We start from the raw sequence: 19,405 nt of genomic DNA, 5'->3' as shown, positions 1-19,405 counted from the left end.
CTCTGTTACAAATTAGTGGTCAGAGTCTTTGGTCACATTGACATTTGGTAGTGCCTGAGTCTGGTCTACACGTTGCTGTCTATGACAGCAGTGAAACCAGAAGTGGGCAGTAAGTGGCTGGTACTCTGAATCCCTCATTAAGACACACACATGCTAGAGAGTGGGGAATAAATCTTACAGGGATTCATGGACTTACCACATCAGTGGAGAATTTAGGGGTCCAGAGGGCTAGGCCTGCTGGGACATCTCCTCTCAGGTAAAGGATAAGACATAACTAAGAAAGAGGCCAGTGCTTGCTGGTCCTCTCTGCATTTGGGTAGTAGAATGTTCTGCCTTGGGGAGTATTATTTCAATGCATTCACTGAGTGACTCCAAAGGCCATCAGCTTTGAGTGGTAGCCAAAGCAGGAGAGGAATCTGCAGGAGATCTGAGCATCCCAGGAAAGAAAGAAAGATCACCTGGTCCAAGTCTGTAGTAAACATGCCAAAGAAACACCTCCCAGCAAATGCACTAGTGCTGTTTACTATTGAGAGAGTCCCTATCTATGGGACCCTTATGGTATGATGCATATCATCTGTCTAGAATTGTTTACAGGAGACAAATTTGGAATCGATTGATTCATAGAGCATGGCTCTCTGAAAAATGTCACATAACTGTATAATATAAAAATATAAAACTGAGATTTTCATTGCCAAAATAGCTCCCTTTTGTGTAAGTGATACATGCATGAAGACGCCTGACATAGTAGATCTGGACTAGCATCCAGAGGCCCACACACAAGTAATCTTCACAGCAAGGATGGTGACTATGAATGGGCCCAACGGGACGGACTCTCTTTCATCCAGGATTAGCTGTCTGACCTGTCAGTCGCAAAAACTGACTCTGATTATTTAATATGGTATCATCCTCCAGGAGTACAGTCAGTCACTTCACGACAAGTTGACGCTAGTGGACTTCTACCAAGGAGGGGTGGGCAGTGATTCGTCCTTACTAGAATTGAGACCTACCTCAAATAGGAGTTTGCTTTCCCTGTCTTTGGTGCATTTGCCAGCGTTGTTATCCAAGGGGCTACAGAAAATTTGATTTAAAGACATGGGATCCAGTCTAACATTCCTCTTGGACCAAGGGTCAAGTTATACAGTGAACATTTAACCACCGGGGGATATCTGAGGCTCATTGGTCCTAATATACATCATAGAAAGAACTGATAAAATTCTTGGTAGATTGGAATAGCAGATAAAGGTAAGCTAAGAAGCCAGCCTGGTGATGACAGCCTGAAAAACTGAGGCAGCATCCTCCAGAATAAAGCATATTTGTATAAAACGAAAGAGCAATACACAGTACTATGATGGTAATAGCTGTAATATCCTGGCCTGGGATTCAGAAATTGGGAGTATGATTGGTCTCTCTCACCATCATTTCCAGTGGCTTATTGTAAACACTTAGTGCTCCCTGCCCCCACAATGGGGAGTTTCTGGATTGGAGGACCTAATTCCTGGGGGTGGATGGCAGGAAATATTTTCACCAGGGAACACTGTATGATTTACAATAAATCTAAACTATGATATATTCTTAGTTGCTTTGAATTCTTCTTCCTGGTGGACAAGCAGGAAAAAAGAAACTAATATAACGGAGTGGGAGGAGACTTCATCCTGACTGTCATGCGGAGCTAGTTTCTGTGACATAATAGGGACAAGAAGAATTATGTCTGGATTTGCTGGGACACTTCTTGGTGCTTCTATAGTGAATGATTAATTATAACAGTCTCAGCCTGATGAGGGTATGGCAATCAAGGTCTGGACCCATCAAGATTGAAGGTCTGGGTCACCAACCAGGCAAGCAACTAGACCAGCTGGAAGACAGGGGAATCTAGGATGAGTGGTACAGGAGAGATGTTGACTACCAATTATGGCGTCAGGGCCAGCTGAAGCAATGGATACTATAGCTTTCTTTTTATATGATAATTTGATTATTTATGTATTTTTAGAGTTTGTGACGGCCACCAAGAGCCACCTAGAGCCACCACCTTGAAGACTGGATGGACAGAATTAAGGAACCATCAGACTGGTTACAGAGATGTCATGGCAGATATTTTTTGTAGATTACTCATGCCCAAGGTAAGTGATTTTTGACTGGAGTGATTTGTGTCCCACGTAGGGTTGCCAGATAAAATACAAGAAACTGTAAAAGTAAACACCAATTTAAATAAAACAAAACAAAATAAAACAAGACTTAATTCTCCCTATGGAAAATAAGGGAAGAGACTCTTCCCCTTTCTTTTCTTAGAGCATTCACTTTAGAAAACTTATAATTTTAAGTTCTTTCTCTCTTTCTTTGAAATACACATAAATATTTTTAAAGGCTAAATAGGTCTCTTGCCAGCTTTAAAAACCAGGACTATCCTTCTCAAGGACCTGGGAGTCATCTCTTTGAAATATAATCATCAAGGGAGATAGCACCCCAATCTCCCAGTGTCTGTGGAAGGGAAGGAACGTAATCTTGGTGAGAGCCTCCCACCAACTTAGAAAAATATCTCCTGCCATAAAGACGAGAAGTTTATGTTTCTCTTGGGTAAACCCAGTTAGCTAATGCAAATAGTCACCCCAATTGCCAGGTGAATTTAGGATTCACTATGTGTAACACATGGTGCTATCAGATCTTTTTACTTAAGGGCTAATTATTTATCTTGAGAACATGTATGTAACGGGCTATATCTGCTGGGCTATACAAAAGGGTGAGATTTCTTTGGCTCTTCACAGTTTCTTTAGCCAATTGCCCTTGATGTGTATCACATTCTGCTTTAGCGCTTATTCAACAAATTTCTTTTTCTTCTACCTTTGTGGAGGTTTTCTTGGTTTAGAAGAGATTCTGTTTTTAATTATCTTTTCCCAACAATACCTTATACCCAGTTAAAGTGGAATAACAGGGAAAATAAATTTCTAGTATAATTTTTAATATAAGTATGTCCTATATATTATACATTCTGTTTGTTTATATGAAATTAAAATTTAATTTCATGAAATAACTCTAGACAGAGACCTTGCACCCTTCACAAAAATTAACTCAAAATGGACAGTAGACTGAAATGTAAAATGCGAAAGTATAAAATTCCTAGAAGATAACATACGAGAAAATCTAGATGACCTTGGGCATGGCAGTGGCTTTATGGATACAGCACTAAAGGCCATGACCCATGAGACAAGGATTGATAAGCTGGACTTCACTAAAATTAAAAACTTCTGCTCTGCAAAGAAAATGTCAAGAGAATGAGAAGTCCTAGACTGGGAAAAGTATTTGCAAAAGAGTACTTAAAATTCGTTGATAAGAAAACAAAAAACCTGATTTAAAATGGGCCAAAGGCTTTAACAGTCACCTCACCAAAGATATACAGATGGCAAATAAGCACATCAAAAGATGTTCCACATTGTATGTCATAAGGGAAATGCAAATTAAAATGAGATGCCACTACACTCCTATTAGAAAGGCCCACATGCTGACTAGAATACAGAGCAACATAAACTCTTATTCATTTTGGTGGGAATGAAAAATTGTGCAGCCACTTTCGAAGACTTTGATGACTTTTACAGAACTAAACATACTCTTAGCATATGATCCAGTAATTACACTCCTTTGCATTACCCACATGAGTTGAAAACTTATACCTACACAAAAACGTGCATACAGATGTTTATGGCCACTTCATTCATAATTGCCAAAACTTGGAAGCAACTAACATGTCCTTCAGTAAGTGAATAAGTAAACCGTGGTACATCCAGACAACAGAATATTATTCAGCACTAAAATGAATTGACCTACGAAATTGTGAAAAGACACGGAGAGAACTTAAATGCGTATTTCTAAGTCAAAGAAGCCAGTTTGGAAAGACTACATACTTTATGATGTTCTGTGAAAGGCAAAACTATGGAGACAATAAAAAGATCAATGGGTGCCTGGGCTTGGGGTAAGGGAGGGATGAATATGCAGAACATGTAGGATTTTTAGGGCAGTGAAACTACCATGTATGGATACTACAATGATGGATACGTGTCATTATACATTTGTCCAAACCCAAGAGTGAACTCTAATGTAAACTGTGGCCTTTGAGTGATTGATGTATCAATGTAGTTTCATCAATTGTAACAAATATACCACTCGTGAGGATGTTGATAAAAAATGGGGAAGGCATGTTTGGGAGCAGGATATATGGGAAATCTCCATACCTTCTGCCCAATTTTGCATTGAACCTGAAACTACTCTAAAAATTGTCTTTAATAAAACAAATTTAAACTGGGTGTCCTGTATTTTTATTTGCTAACTCTAGCAACACTACTCCCCAGAGGACATTTGACAATTTCTGAAATAATTTTTAGTTGTCACAACTGGCGTCTAGAGGATATAGGCAAGCCATGCTGCTACTGACAGGTCAGGACCACAACAAAAATCAGCTAGCCCAAAATGTCAATAGTGTACAGGGGTGAAGTGAAGTCTTTTTGCTTCACTCCCTCCTCCCCAACAGATTGTGAGGAAATAAATATCCCCAAGAGCGTCCATCTATCAGCGGGGAAGGAGTTGGTGGTTAAATGTTATAATCGCCTCATCCTTTAGTGGGACCTTTCTGAGGGATATCCTACACAGTTTATCAAGATCTGCTGGACAATTGAGCCCTAGTAGCCTACAGCAATAATTACCACATCCTTTAACGAATATTCTTCTCTTTCTCATTTCATTATTCCTACCCTCTCTTTTCTGCTTGCTGACGTCACTTCCTAAATAAACTGTCTTCATCCAGAACATCTTCTCAGCTCTGATTTCGGGATATCTTATATGAGATACATTATTACAAATAGAATACATTCTTCTAGGAACATTACAGCCTGAACACGCTTACCCTGAAGTGCTGTGCAGTTAGTTCTTTATCCCAGAGGGGAATAGGATAGTGAGCTGTTTGTAGATCCTTCAGGGATGCAGAAAGTTTAGCCTTATCTTTGAAATTAGCAATCACATGTCCAACAGCTTTCAAAATTGTTACAGCCTGCTCTGTAAATCGGTAGCTCTCCTGTGAAGACAAAGCGCAGCGGTCAGCTTTACTTTTGTTTATTTAGGTGTAATTAAGTTTACAAAAATTTAATGTCTGTTAATATATTAAACATCTATTATATGACTGACTCAATAGTTATTTATGGAGGACTTAATTTGATCAGAGCATTTTGGTTGGTGCTGTGGTCTGAGAGATATAAAACAAAGACCATGATTCCTACTCTAGCAGGAGCTCATAGAAACAACACCTATCTCACATTGGGGGCCAGGGGAAATTTTTCCACAGTATTAATGTTCAGCCTTTGTTCTGAAGACTGTCTAGGAATTAGTCTGACAGCTGTGTGGGGTCTGACAACTGAAGGGCAGAGAAGAGTTCAGGGAGAGAGCGATAAAATAAAAAAGACAAGAGGGTGAACTAGTGTGTGCTGCTGGCTCCCTTCTGCTATAAACTCTGAAGGAGCAATGAAAGCGAGAAGGAGATAGGGATGTCAGGAAGGAACTTCTTTTTAAAAATAGAGAAGATCCTGAGGTGTTTGCAGATTATCGTGACTGGTGTGTGGTGGGTAGTTGGTGGCTGGTGGAGAAGTTGCAGAGCAGAGGGTGTTTGGAGGCAGCATGAAGAGGGTCAAGTAGGAGTAAAACTTTGTAAAGTCTGGTTTTGCCTCTTTTGTAGGGGGCGCCATGGTGCAACCATTGCTCCAGGGTTCCCTGCAGAAATTCTGAGGAATGGCCCAGGGGGAATGGCATGAGGATGGTGCGAGAAGCTGATGAAAACAGATGGAACTGACTTGCCACCTTAATGCATTTACTTCTCCTCGTTCTTCTTCCCAATACCCTCAAAGCCTAAGGAAAATCTCTTCTTAATGATGTTTTTCCCTGAAATGAGACCGTGACCAGAAAACTTGTCTGGTTAAGTGGAAGCATTGGGAGTGACGTATGACTCTGAAGAGCTTGAGTCTCTCTCTTCTTGGACCCGTCTATATCCCCTTTTGCTTCTTCATTAGAACTGAAGAATATGGGAGCCTGGATGTAAGCCTCAATAATATTTTTTAAGATGGAGGAGTTGATAACCCCATGGAAATATGAGTTCACAGACAAAAATTTTTAAACACCTAGGGAGTTAAATCACCTAAAGAAAGAAACCAAGTGCTTCCAAGTCTTGGCTATTGTAAATAGTGTTTCTATGAACATTGGGGTGCACGTGTCTTTTCAAATAAATGTCCAGAATATGCATTCAGGAGTGGGATCATGTGGAAATTCTATTTTTAGCTTTTTATGGACCCTCCATACTGTTCTCCATGGCTGTACCAATTTACAATATTCCGACCAATAGTGTAGAAGGGGTCCCTTTTCTCCATACCCTCTCCAGCACTTATTATTTGTAGGCTTTTTGGTGATGACCATTCTGACCAGTGTGAGGTGATAACTCATTGTGCTTTTGCCTTGCATTTCTCTAATAATTAGCAGTTTTGAGCACTTTTTCATGTGCTTGTTGGCCATCTGTATGTCTTCTTTGGAGAAATGTCTATTTAGGTCTTCTGTCCATTTTCTGATTAGGTTGTTTATTTTTTTGACATTGAGTTGTATGAGCTGTTTGTATATTTTGGAAATTAGCTCCTTGTCAGTTGCATCATTTGCAAATATTATTTCCCATTCCATAGGCTGTCTTTTCATTTTGTTGATGGTTTCCTTTGCTGTGCAAAAGATTTTAACTTTGATACACGCACCCCAAGGTTCACAGCAGCACTATTTACAATAGCCAAAACATGGAAGCAACCTAAGTGTTCATCAACAGATGAATGGATAAAGAAGATGTGAGATACATACATATATATTACTCAGTCATAAAAAATGAAATATTGCCATTTTCAGCAACATGGATGGACCTAGAGAATATCATAGAGAAGTAAGTAGACAAAGACAAATACTATGTTATATCACTTATATGTGGAATCAAAAACAATACAAATGAATCTATTTATAGACTCACAGACACAGAAAACAAATTATGGTTAATGAAGTGGAAAGGGTAGGGGAGGGATAAATTAGGAGTACGGGATTAACAGATACAGACTACTATATATAAAATAGATAAGAAACAAGGATTTACTGCATAACACAGGGAACAATATTCAATATCTTCTAATAACCTACAATGGAAAACAATCTGAAAAAAAGTGTATATAACTGAATCACTTTGCTATACACCTGAAACTAACACATATTGTAAATCAGCTATACTTAAATTAAAAAAAAAGGGAAAAAAAAGAAAGAAACAAACTGGATAATCCATGCCTTCTAAAGCAGAATTATTATTTTTTAAGGAAAAAACAGAAGAAGAATTTAAAATAAGCAGAGTAAATCTAATTATGGGTCTAAGGGGCACTACATAGAAGGTGGGCTCACTGATCTTCCTTGTCTGTTGAGCAGGAGGCAGAGGACTTATGAGAGATGGTGCGGCCACTGCCTGGAGAGGCAACCATGCATGCGTGCAACTGGAGCATGTCTGGACCATGGAAACATGAGCATGAGGGAGCTGGTTATAAGCCATCCTGTTGCTGCTCTGGGCAAGAGGTTTACTGATTGGCTAAGTGGATCTCATCTCACTAATATGAAGCTGTGCTATGTTGAGATGGGTTGGAGGGAGCAGGTAAAGATGAATTTTGAGTGGGAAGGCTCTATGAATATCTGCCCCCCAAATGCATATCCCATATCTAAAGAAGATGTCCTTTAGAAGACATCTAAACCAAGACATCTAAACCAAGATGTCCTTTAGAAGACATCTAAACCTGACCTCAGGAAAGATGCTGGACCTATTTACCTCTCTCTTCTTTCAGATCCTGTCAGAACAGAGGAGCAAAAGAAACTAAGAAGAGGTCAAGAAGAGAAAGAGGAGATGAAGAAGTGATGGAACCTTCTGTGGGTCCTCTTCCCTTGAATCTCAGAGACCCTTCCCTAGGTCAAGGAAAGGCCAAAAGGAGCACATAATATCTCAAAATTGTAAACTGTATTGAAAAGGACTATACTGATGCTTTATAACTCTCAAAGGACCAATAATATGGGATCTACCTGAGGTGTTAACAGATGTGAAAGGGGATTCAACAGCACAGAGGTGAGTAAACTAAAATGAAATAAAATAAAATAATTTTATTTGTATCCCTACAGAGTTTAGACTGTTTATTAACATGTCATATTCAGGAATTTCTTACAGAATATACTCGATAGTTTTGAAAACTAAAAAATGGGTAAGTTGAATAAAAAATAGCAATATGATTTAGCTCAAAATCTTTGAAAAGAAGCCCCCCCCCAAAAAAAAAAAAACACAAATCACAGTTGCTGAAGATTTACCGGCTCAAAGTTGGGTAGCACAACATCTTCATCCCCCACTACAAAGGTCACCATGCTGCAGATGTGTATGGAGTGCCCCACCGGGGAGTATGCAGTGAAGAGCAGCATGTGTCTCCTAGAGAGAGTGGACACTATATGAGGACCAAGGGTTGCCTTTGCTGTAGTTCTTGCCTCTGTTAGCTTCTTGATGACACTTTGTGCTCAAATGAAAACAAACATCAGTAAGGGCTGAATTTTGTAACACAGGCGAAGTAAAGACTGATGAATTTTTCCCTCTGAAAGGACCCTCAGAGATCATGGAATCTCTATTTCACTAATTATGTTGGACAAAAACAGTTACACTAAATGACAAACTTGCACATGTTGGATACATCGCCCATACACTGCAGACAGGTTGTGAAAAACTCGTCTTGATTTTTCCCTAAAAAACAGTAATAATTCATATTGGCTTAGTGCCGTGTAGATTTCATAGTCATTTTCTCAGAAATGCATCATTTCATGTATGTTAACTGTGTTTATCCTACCAGCTTGAGGCATCAGGGAGGGCACTGAGAGCACATCCGAAACCTATCTGTTGATAAGTTAGGTCCTGTGGAGGGAAACGTAGATGAAAGCAGATGCATCGTCAACTCCCCATCCTTGGTTGCCTTGATGAATGAGCACTCAGACAGAATAACGACTTCTGGGAGAATCTATCCATACTAGAGTTTTTAGGGAAGATGTGAAAATACACAAGTTTTCAAATTTATTACTTCTCTAGAAATACTGGATTCTTGCCATAGGTTATTTTAGCACTTTAGTTTGTTACTTGCGCTTTGCTTTTTGTGCAAGAGCCATAGCTTTTCATTGATCACATAGAATTATCATGATTGATCTTGGGAAATTCAGCAAAAATATTTATTTCATCCAAAATATGAGGCAATATTTGGAATTTTATTTGTCAAAATCATGAAAACTTTTCAATTATGCATATTTTCTCTAAAATGGAAAATGTGATGTGTTTAACCAATTTTATCTTAATTCAAAATAAAACTACAGGTAAAATTAAAAGTAAACTACAGGTAAAACTACAGATTTGTAGGGGAATAATGCTGTTTCTCAACCTGTTTTTAAATAAAATCATGGTTCTTATTAAGGAATATAATACAAGTAAGTTTTACAATAAAACAAAAAAGATTGTTTTAATAAATTCATTTTAGAAAATGTTGGGTTAAAAATGTTTAAACATTGGTCTTTACCAAAGAAATGACCAGATTCTTTGACAATTATGAATCTTCCAAATGGTACAGAATTTCTTCAATCTATTTGTTCACAGAATAATTTTTCTCAAGAATCATGATGATAGACCTATGCTTTATGAAATCGCTTCAGGAAAAAATATAGTAGATTCCATATTACTTTATTACTTCATAGTCAAAAGTTTACAAGTCTTCAAATAATTCTTAGTATGGGAAAAATGAAGTCACTCCGTACCCAATAGGCAGGCGGACCACTGTAGCCTTGGTAGCATACGTGTGAATCGTCACAACTAGATCGCGTGGCCTCAGAGATTTCCAAGAAACTGTCTCAACTGTAAGAAGTCCAGGCTCTATGGGAGGGCTGTTCTTTGTTAAAGCTTTAGGAAAAGTTAAAAGAAAGAATATATATATGTATATATATGCACACACGTACACACGTAAATTTGATTGTGAGTATAGTCGGCTTTCATTGGCATTGGTTTTTATCAATAATGACATTAATATAATAACAATAATATTAACAATAACCCCCAAGAATTAGACCTATTCTGAAAGTGTTCATAAAACATTAGAAACTCCCCTGGGAAAATAATTACTGGAAATAATACTCAAGAGGAATCAAGAGGAATCAAGATCTTCTTCCCTCCCTATCCTACTCGTCTCCTCATAGTCATCCCCTCAGCTGAAGAAAACAGGAATGGAAAGTTAGGAAAAAGAGGACAGACAGGGGTATTTCACTGTAGTACACCACTGCTTTTCTTATGCAGGGCAGTAATTACAATATTCCTCTAGATGCAAACATAAAGGAGGAAAAATACTGCATCTGGGAAAATGAGAGATTTTCTTAAAATGGAGAAAAAATAATGACTAGTTTTCATCAGTAGCTAAGGGCAAAATACTTCTTACCCTGTTTCCACATAACACTCAAGCTAAATATAGAAGGCCACCACATGACCTGAAACACCTCTTGAAACACCTCTATGCATTTAGAGTTTCAATGTTCTAGGACATGGTGTGGCTTAGGAGCTACTGGTTAGGTAGACATACTAAGCTCACACCACTGAAATCTGGAAAGTTTATTCAACAAGTATTTATTGCCCCCTTGCTACACATCTGACACCATTCAAAACATTGGGTATATCTTGGTGGAAAATCATAGTCTTTGCGCTCAGAGTGGGCAAAAAATTCAATGTTAAGCATTCAGCAAACATTTGTATCTGTACAGCGTCAGGTGCTGTTAATTTGAATTAGACATAAATGCTTTAGTAAAATGGGCCAAACAATTAGAGAATGCTGTTTTGTGCATATGTGCATGTGTTTGCAAGAAGCTGGCCTTAGAGAAGAGAAGGAACAGTCCATCTGTTAGCACAGGAGGGAAAGGTAATAAGAGCTTGGGAGAGTTCATTATGAGAAGATGAGTGGGTCATTTCTGATTTCTTCTGTCTCTTCAGTGAAAACAGCAGCAAGGTCATCAGCTAAAAATGAGGAAGGATGAGAGTGGGAGTTGGAGATTTGAAGGCAGAGAGAGAGAGATCCGAAGGTTTGAAATAGTCACCCATGAGAATAAGAGTTGGGGGAATGAATGAACTTGGGAAATGCTGACAGTGCTTAGGGTTTTTTTTTTTTTTTTTGAGATTTGTGGTCCTCCATATAAAGTGGGGCTAGCTAGTAGGATTTTTTCTCTCCAATTACACTCAACTCTGATGTAACACCAGGTTAGGCACAGAGGTATATTCAACCAATACCAAGATTTTGCCAGGAATGTAAGGGAGGGTAAGAAGAGCACCTGTGTTGAGGGCAAATGTGAGGACGTAAATACAATGATGGACGATAGAAACTGCATTGGGAATGAGAGAAATAAGGGTGTGAGGAGAGTGAACAGAGAAAAAGTGGTAAGGTCGATGGATGGTGATCCCAGTTCAGTCCAAGAACTGTTGGGGTGGGAGTTCTAGAGAGAGGGAACTGGAGATTCAGGGGTGGGGGTCAGAGAACTTGAAATTTGATTAGGATACTACAGTTATTTGTACTATAAAGTCTAAAATATAACCTTGAAAGTAGGGGGCCATGGTGGGATGAAGGAAAAGATCTTTGGAATTGTCAAGTCAAAGAAGAAAGAGCTGATGATTTTCAATTGATTTTGAAAGAATCAAGGATGACGACATGTGGGACCTCCCCGGTGGTCCAGTGGTTAAGATTTCACCTTGCAGTGCAAGGGGTGTGGGTTTGATCCCTGGTCGGGGAGCTAAGATCCCACATGCCTCGCGGCCAGAAAAATCAAAACATAAAACAGAAGCAATATTGCAACAAATTCAATAAAGACTTAAAAAATGGTCCCCATAAAAAAATCTTAAAAAAAAAAAAGAATGATGATGTGTATAGGTGGCAAGAAAAACAGAGGGACTGGGTGTGCTAAAGGGGTGGCCATATGACCACAACAAGGAGATGGACTGGTGGCAGGAGTGAGTATAATCCGTGGTGTCAGAGGAGTAGGACGATCTTAGGAAGATCTCCGGAGAGGGAATAAGTTCCTTCATCCAGTGTCTAAAAATTTTATTATACATTTCCCCTTAACAAAAAGTGAGCTGGGCTTTCAGACTTTTTTTCATAGCCTTCTTACCTCCAGATTCTCCCCAGAGTACCAATGCAGAAAAGCAAACCAGTAGTTCAATGGGCTTTAGACTGTCCACAAATAGATAGTAGGACACACGTTCATCTGAGAACTGCGAGAAATCAGACCAAACAATGTATGTCATGCCAGCCTATTAATGCTGTATTTTGCACTTCTAATAAAAGTAAAATACCTAACATTTATAGAGAATTTAGTGTGTTCTAGACAGCACAATAAGTACTTAACAGGTTTAATGACAGGAAGGAAATCACACCGGTGAATGTTGGCAACAGTCCATGGAATCTGGGTGTGCAGGGTGTGGATGAGAGAGAGCCAAAGCTCTTCTCCATCAGTAAAGAAAAGGGATACGCTTGTTCCAGAAATGACAAATAGAGGAAGAGATTGAGCCCAGAGCTGAGCAGTGCTCAGAGAATAGGTCCCTGATAAGTAAACAGACGATGGGGTAACTTTGGCAGAGAATGGAAATGTATTAAGGTATGTTACTTGGTGGTTTTTGAAATAAACCCTCTATTTCTTCTTTCTACAAGATCTTCAGAAATATACCCATTGTACGCTAATGAACCAAACCAGATATTTGTTGTCAGCACGCAAGAAAGTACTGAGCATAACTGGAATGTTCTTAATGGACAGCCACATAAGGATTACATGAATATGATTTCAATCCATCCAATGTGGGTTCCATGTATAGCTGTAGTTATGGATGAAGAAACTGAAACACAAGAGGGTAATTTGCCAAAGGTCACAGAACTTGCATGTAGCAAAGCTGGGATTCAAAAGTAGGTCTATCTATCTACCTGACTTCAAGGTTCTTCTCAATTACTATGCTATTGCTGCATTTCAATTTCGCAGTGTTTCAACATAATTTTGACTGATGGTATACAGTAAATGTGTTAAATTAATTTAATTGTCACTATATTTTAAAAGCTTTCTATATTATTTTACAATGAGATTTAAATCACACGTTGAAATTCCAAAGAAAAATCTCTAGTAATACTGTGGAAAAGGAATCCTTATTAATCAAGTATTCAACATAAAAAGATTTCTAGAAATGCTTGATACAATATAACTATTTAAACCAATTGCTTCCCTTGATGTTTTCTAATAGCATTTGATACTTTATTTCATTTGTTCTCTTTAGGCAGCAACATGTGGTGATAGAAGCAGTTATTTCAGATACTCACAATCTGAAATTCTAAAGGACCCTGGATTTGCGGGCCCAGCCTGTGTGGCTGAGCAGGAGATTCTTCCCAGAGCTCATCTGCTGTCATTTTAAAGAGTCTGAGAATTTGAGGGTGAGGTGGCCCTGGAGGCCACACGCAGGGGCTCTGCCCTGGTGCCAGCATGAGACACCTTTGTGAGTCCCCTTCCAACCCCCATGTCATCTCCCACGGGACAGCTATAAGGGATGTGCAGAGGAGAAGTCTCAGGCTCTGTGTCCCCAGCTCACATAGCAGTGCCTGCGGGCACTAAAGTCAGGACTGCCTGGCCTCAGACCACAGGCAATCCACACTAAAGGCCATTAAATTTGGGTTCCAACAATATCCTCTAAGAAAAAGTCATCATTTTCTCAGATCACTAGTTAAAAAAAAAAAAAACAAAAAAACAACTCAGGGGAATGAAGGGACTCATAATGAATGCTGTCATTTTATTTTGCCAAGCTGGGACTTTCAAAGGAAAATAAAATTCTATATTTACTGTTACTTCATAAAAATCGGATCCGAATAAAGAACAGCTGGCCATTTTCTGAACACACATACACATATATATTAGGGTACTGATATATAACAAAAACTCATATGGCAACTGCTCTTACTAATAGTGGTGAAGGCCAGCATTTCTTTTCATTTGCTAAGTATTAGGCACTCTTCTAAGTGTTCTATGCATATTCTCTCATTTATTTCTTAACTCTATGAGGTTGGTCTTTCACTGCCATTGTATAAGTGAGAAAACTGAGGCAAAGAGAACTTAAACAGCTTGCTCAGAGTCCCATCCCAAGTGCAACCTAGATTCAAAACCAGGCAGTCTGGCTCCAAGCCACTAATCTGCTTCCTCCGAAGGTAAGGTACAGGCTTCACATCGGACAAACCCAGTTCTTGAGATGCTTGTGCCACTGACGAGTTTGCTGATCTTGGGCATTTTACCCACACTTGGTCTGCCTCAATTTCCTAGCCTGAAAATTGATAATAATAATAGACTGAGTTTGCCATGAGGATTTGATGCAATAAAGAACCTAGGTAAGGGCGAGGAACACAGTCAGGACCTATAAATGACTATCATTTAATGATGGCCAATAGTTTGAATATGACAACATTCCTAAGGTAACTGTAAACTGTATATTATTCTCATACCATACTCTGGGTTCTGCTATTCCCAATGAATAATTTTGGTTTTTTGTTTTATCCTCATAAAGTCAAAGTATTCCTCTGGGTGTTTCTATAGATAGACATCAGAACCAGGTCAACAATTCTGCCATCACTTCAACCCTCCTGGTCACTACTACAGACCTGATTCTTACTTTCAGAGCAGGCAACCAGCTACAGAGCACCTCTTAAAGGGTGCTCATAAGATTCTCTCTGCTTGTGTTTTCATCTAGTACAAGTGCAAAGGGAGACATCATCTCCAAGACTCCTTACTTCTCCCAACTCTGCATACAGCTCAGGCAGATGTGGGGTTATCTCTGTGGGCTTGCAGGGTCCCATACAAGCAACATACAAGTTTCAGTAGTTTAGTTTCCCATGATATGTTTCATAGTTTTTTCCAAAATCTCACTCAATGTGAGATTTGTTCATTAATTCATTTAATGATTTTTTTTCTACCAAGTTCCTACTCATGCCAGGAGCTGCACTGCAACAGTAAAGAAAAGAACAGAGGTCTCCTTAAGATGCTGACATGAAGTGGATGGGTAGGTGGAGGGGCACAGAGAAGTGACCATGCAGTTAGGATGGAGGAAGGAAGGGTCTGGCTGTGGACAGTCACACGGAGTGCATGGAGTCAGCGTACTTGACCCAGACTCTATCGCCAGGGAAAGAGGTCTCACAAGGTCAAGGACATCCATGCTATTCTAAAGGCATTGGCCAGATGAATGCAATATGGATGAAGGGGAATGAACTCCAAGCAGCGGGAAGAATGTGGGCGAAAAAACAGAAATGATAGGGAAAATATGCTTATGTTTTAGGAATTGTGCACAAGTCAGTAAACATGAATTGAAATCACATATAGTGAATTTGTGCTCTTCCTTCATTTATTCATAAGTCAAAACTTCTTTAATGTGAATTTATATAATAATGCAGCTCAAGACTGAACCACTGCAACAGAATCAGATGGATCACACTTGGGGATATGAGGTAGCAGAATTTTGCTTATTTTTTGGATCAGAGATTAATAGAAGACCTGGGAATTAAAATTTTAAATATAATTATGTTACAAGTTTAGAAATGCTTGGTAAATTTGAAAGCGTTTTTCAGTAGTGTGATTCTATCAAAAATTTAAGAAAGGAAAGAGAAGAGATTATAATCTATTTACCTTGAATTCTGATTTTTGAAAGTTAAGGCAATATGAACTTGGCTTGTGGAAAATATATATAGTCCTGAAAAACATTATTTATAACAGGTTATTGTCATGATATGCAACAGACTAGTACTACATGTTAAGTTTCTCAGACGCAAATAATTATAGGCAAAACAGGTGAAGACAGATGAAAGTTTAAAAAAAGTAGTAACAACTCAGAGAGGAAAAAAGTGGTTGCCAGGGGCTGGGGGTGGGAAAAATAGGGAGAGATTGGTAAAAGGGTACAAACTTTCAGTTATAAGATGAATAAAGTTTAAAGATCTAACGTATAACATCTTGACTATCGTTGATAACACTGTGTTGCATAATTAACATTTGCTATGAGAATAGAAATTAAATGTTCTCCTACACAATAAAAAGATAAATACATGAGGTGATAGATATATTAGTTAACTTGAGGGGGAATCTTTCACAATATATATATGTATCAATTCATTACCATGTACACTCTAAATACTTAGTTTTATTTGTCAATAATACCTCAATAAAGCTGGGAAAAAATAATAACCGTATTGAATTAGCTGCCTCAAAGGGACAAAAATGATCTCTCTCAGTGAATAAACTGTCTCCATCTTAATCAACAAATAAGTCTTTAAGGATAACCTGAAACTGGCCTCAGGCTGGTTTGGCTATTCATGTTTCATGTGGACAATCAACTCATCCAGGTTTCCTTCTAATATTTTTGTTTATTATATCAACACCAGACTAATACTGGCTGAACTCTTTTCAATGCAAGCTAAAAATTAATAGCTTACATATCCACTGTATTCATACACACAAAAATTTACACTTACTGAAAGCATACACAGAAGTCTTCAAAATCTAACCATATTTCTTTAGAAACACCATTATTTATTGTTGCAAGTTCCTCCTGCGATTTTTCCTGTGTTGCTGTCATCTGGCTGACCAAATCTCTTTCCAAACTGATTCCCTCAGCTGGATGGGCTGCATCATTCCATCCATAGTCTGGTTCATCTGTGCATAGCAGAAGACAACCACATCAAACACACCTATATTGTTAAATATTAATTATTAAGATACAGAAAATTGTAGAGGAGAGCTCACATATCAACGTCTGTTTTTGAGAAAGTATTTACCGAGATAATCATTTACACGCAGGCCTCAGATTTGTAGAGGTCCAAACAGAGATCCATTTTCATACACTCAGAAGAATTAAGCATAACTTATATGCAGTGTCCAGAAATTTTTAAATCACTTTCATAAATTTGTGCACACATTCTTCAGAGATTACAAAGTTATAACAGAAATTAGCTGCTTTATGTATTTAAAATCCACTGTAAACAGACATATTCATGTAAGAGGGGATGACTCAGACAACAGGAGAAACAAAAACTTGAAAGATCTATTGCAATTGACACTGCTGTAAGCCCCATAGTCAGTGATTCCATAATCTTATTTTATGTTTATCAAGTAATGCCATAAAGTTCTCATACACTTTTCTTGAACCAAAATGTTATATATACATAAGCCGCATAACACTGTTTTGGAATTGAGCCTTGGTCAAGCCCTTATTTAGGATCTGAGGAATTTGCAATGGTTTCAGTGCTTTGATCATAACGTGCATGCATTAAAACACATGAACTTTACTCATGAGACTTTAATCAGATCGTCTTTGACTTTGACTTTAAGCTTGAATTTAACAAATGAGATTATCTGATTTTTCTAACCCAGAGCATATTAGACTCAACACATCAGAGGAGGCACTGGAGGGGGGCTGCTGAGAACCAGGAGAAAGGAAAGCAAAAAGCTGTCAAGAAGCAGGGACCCCTTTGTGCTTTGATGTCTGTGGAAAAATGTCATGAGAAGATTATTAATTTACCTTTTCCGAATGCAGCTTGGGAAGCAACATTAGCCTGTGAATTGAAAGGAACATATTAAGAAACCATTTATAAATCAAACAAAACATTACAGCTCTCTAAAGCACCATAGTTTTTAAAAGAGTTAATACAGTCTTAAATATTGAAGAAATAGATTTCTACAAATACTAACTATAATATACAGCAACATGGAATTTGTTTTTAACCTTAAAAATCAAAAGATGTGAATTTGACTAAAGTTTAAGTTTGTAACATTAAAATACAGAATATGTGAGCTTATTAAAAGTTTGAATCTTATAATAAAAGCTAAATTAAAACAATAGTATCCCTGAGTAGATACATTAGTTGGTGTGAGGCACCTATCATTAATACCTATTGAGTAAAATGAGATTATGATTGACAATTAGTGTACAGAACCTAGGAAGGATTATTTCAAATTCTAAAAATGGTTTCTCAAATTTTTAACTGGGAAAATAAGTTGAATTCACATGTACAACTCTGTTATCTCTGGGACACAGTTAAAATAAGTGTAAAAGATAAAATGGTATAAATTTATACAGAACTGGTGATGGGTGATGTCAACAATATTTTGGATAATGTAAAGTGGGTAGATGAGATAACAGGGCAGAGATAACTGAATGCTAAGTGCTAGTGAGAAGCAAGCCCATCCACGCCTTAGGACCTCAGAAACAATTGGCGGGCATCTGAGAAGGAAAGAATGAGATATATGCTGAAAATACCCGGGCAGCGGGGGGGGGGGGGGGGGGGGGGCGGTTGAATGTCTATATAAGGAACAGACAAATCCTCACTTCTTCTCCCTAATCCCTTCTGGTTTAGCATCTATCTTTCTTCTGCCTAAACAGGACACTGGAAGTTGCTTCAAGTGGAGAAATTAAATGACAAGTCTCCAGTTCTGGATTCACAGATACCGTGGGAAGCAAGAAAGGCTACTACAGAGAGGAGAGGAACTGAGTGACCATCCACATGCTGAACTTTGAGACTCTCAGGAACTCTGTGCTGCTTGGCTCTAAGAACTCTAGTGGATAAGGGTATAACAATCCTTACGACCACATTCCACCCCAGCAGGAGCTTAGAGGACCCTTAACCTGAGAAGTGGAAAAGAGCCAGAGAAAATCCTCAGGGAATCTGATATTTGGAGCTAGTCCCACTCCTAAATGAAGTTCATTTATCCCCAATTATCTCAAATTAAAGCTACCAGCTGACAAGCTCTATCCATGCCATAAAGTGTCTTCTAATCAGCAGTTCTTTAATATCATAAATTCCTTAAACACACGTGTACAACAAAGTATTGCCAGACAATTGAGGAATGAGTCCAATATAAAACAAAAGGAACTAATGGGTGTGGGTAGGGAGATTCATAGGAACCAGAAGTAAGAATATAGGGAGAAATTTTTAAGTTAGTAATATTGGAAAGATAAGAAGACACTCGTTTGTCAAATAATAAACTTCTATAAAAATACAATAAAGAACAAGAGAGCGCTCTTAGAGACTAAAAATAGGAAAGTGAAATAAATACAACAGAAATTTTGGATGTAAAGTTGATACAAAAGACAAAGAGACTAAAACTAAAAAAATTTGGAAGAAAACATAGGTGAAAAGATTCATGACATTGGAACTGACATTGATTTCTTAGATATGACAACAAAATCACAGACAACAGAAGTAAAAATAAATTGGATTACATAAACAACCTTCAAAGGATGTAATCAACAGAGTGAAAATGCAGC

At 38.2% G+C, this 19,405-nt stretch overlaps 1 protein-coding gene across 1 annotated transcript in view; it reads right to left on the bottom strand.

Moving 5' to 3' along the window:
* ADGB (androglobin) overlaps positions 1 to 19,405 on the bottom strand; it is a 159,620-nt gene that overhangs the window by 55,458 nt on the left and 84,757 nt on the right. The window contains exons 14-20 of the mRNA XM_057739476.1: positions 17,656 to 17,693; positions 16,614 to 16,796; positions 15,775 to 15,838; positions 12,241 to 12,343; positions 9,859 to 10,000; positions 8,386 to 8,500; positions 4,889 to 5,056 (exon numbers count right to left, since the gene is read on the bottom strand). Coding sequence (XP_057595459.1) covers positions 4,889 to 5,056; positions 8,386 to 8,500; positions 9,859 to 10,000; positions 12,241 to 12,343; positions 15,775 to 15,838; positions 16,614 to 16,796; positions 17,656 to 17,693 — 813 coding nt within the window. The remainder of the gene's footprint in view (positions 1 to 4,888; positions 5,057 to 8,385; positions 8,501 to 9,858; positions 10,001 to 12,240; positions 12,344 to 15,774; positions 15,839 to 16,613; positions 16,797 to 17,655; positions 17,694 to 19,405) is intronic.

The sequence above is a fragment of the Hippopotamus amphibius genome, chromosome 6 (assembly GCF_030028045.1).
Source record: "Hippopotamus amphibius kiboko isolate mHipAmp2 chromosome 6, mHipAmp2.hap2, whole genome shotgun sequence".
NCBI lineage: Eukaryota > Metazoa > Chordata > Mammalia > Artiodactyla > Hippopotamidae > Hippopotamus > Hippopotamus amphibius.
The sequence above is the reverse complement of the archived record's forward strand: the minus strand, read 5'-3'. Positions and strand labels throughout refer to the sequence as shown.